Below are 800 nucleotides of genomic sequence, written 5' to 3' on the forward strand. Positions count from 1 at the left end.
GATGCTGCTGCTACCGCTGCTGCTGCCGCTGCTGCTGCTACCGCTACTGCAGCAGTTGTTGATATTCTTCTTCTTCTTCTTCTTCTTCTTCTCTGTCTCCTTCTCTTTCTCTTTCTTCTCTTTCTTCTCTGTCTCCTCCTCTGTCTCCTTCTATATCTTCTCTGTCTCCTTCTTCTTCTTCTCTTTCTATTTCTTCTTCTCTGTCTTCTTCTTCTTCTTCTTCTTCTTCTTCTCTGTTTTCTTCTCTGTCTCCTTCTCTGTCTCCTTGTATATATTCTTCTTCTTCTTCTTCTCTGTCTCCTTCTTCTTCTCTGTCTCTTTCTTCTCTTTCTTCTCTGTCTCCTTCTTCGTTTTCTTCTTCGCTGTCTCCTTCTATATATTCTTCTTCTTCTTCTTCTTCTTCTTCTTGTTGCTCGAATTGCTGTTGCTGCTGCTGCTGTTGCTGCAGCTGCTGCAGCAGCAGCAGCTGCTGCTGCTGCTGCTGCTGTTCTTCTTCTTGTTCTTCTTGTGCATCTTCATATTCATATCCATCATCATCATCATCTTCTTTTTCTTTTTCTTTTTCTTTTTCTTTTTCTTTTTCTTCTTTTTCTTTTTCTTTTTCTTCTTTTTCTTTTTCTTTTTCTCTTTCTTCTTGTTGTTGTTGTTCTGTTGTATTTATTTGTTTGGTGCTGGAGATACTATCCTCTGAGTGAGATCGATAGACAGCATTTGCTGCTGCATACTCTTCAAGCTGCTGCTGCTGCTGCTGCTGCTGCTGCTGCTGCTGCTGCTGCTGCTGCTGCTGCTGCTGCTGCTGC

At 42.1% G+C, this 800-nt stretch overlaps 1 protein-coding gene across 1 annotated transcript; it reads right to left on the minus strand.

The window, feature by feature from the left end:
* Positions 1-43: 43 nt before the first annotated feature.
* EMH_0099610 (uncharacterized protein) lies at positions 44-723 on the minus strand (the record flags this gene model as incomplete). Its single annotated transcript, XM_013494209.1, has 2 exons — positions 44-442; positions 682-723. The coding sequence occupies 2 exons, from the start codon at positions 721-723 to the stop codon at positions 44-46; spliced, it is 441 nt and encodes a 146-aa protein (XP_013349663.1).
* Positions 724-800: the final 77 nt, after the last annotated feature.

The sequence above is a fragment of the Eimeria mitis genome, genomic scaffold (assembly GCF_000499745.2).
Source record: "Eimeria mitis Houghton genomic scaffold, Emh_scaff10736, whole genome shotgun sequence".
Classification (NCBI taxonomy): domain Eukaryota; phylum Apicomplexa; class Conoidasida; order Eucoccidiorida; family Eimeriidae; genus Eimeria; species Eimeria mitis.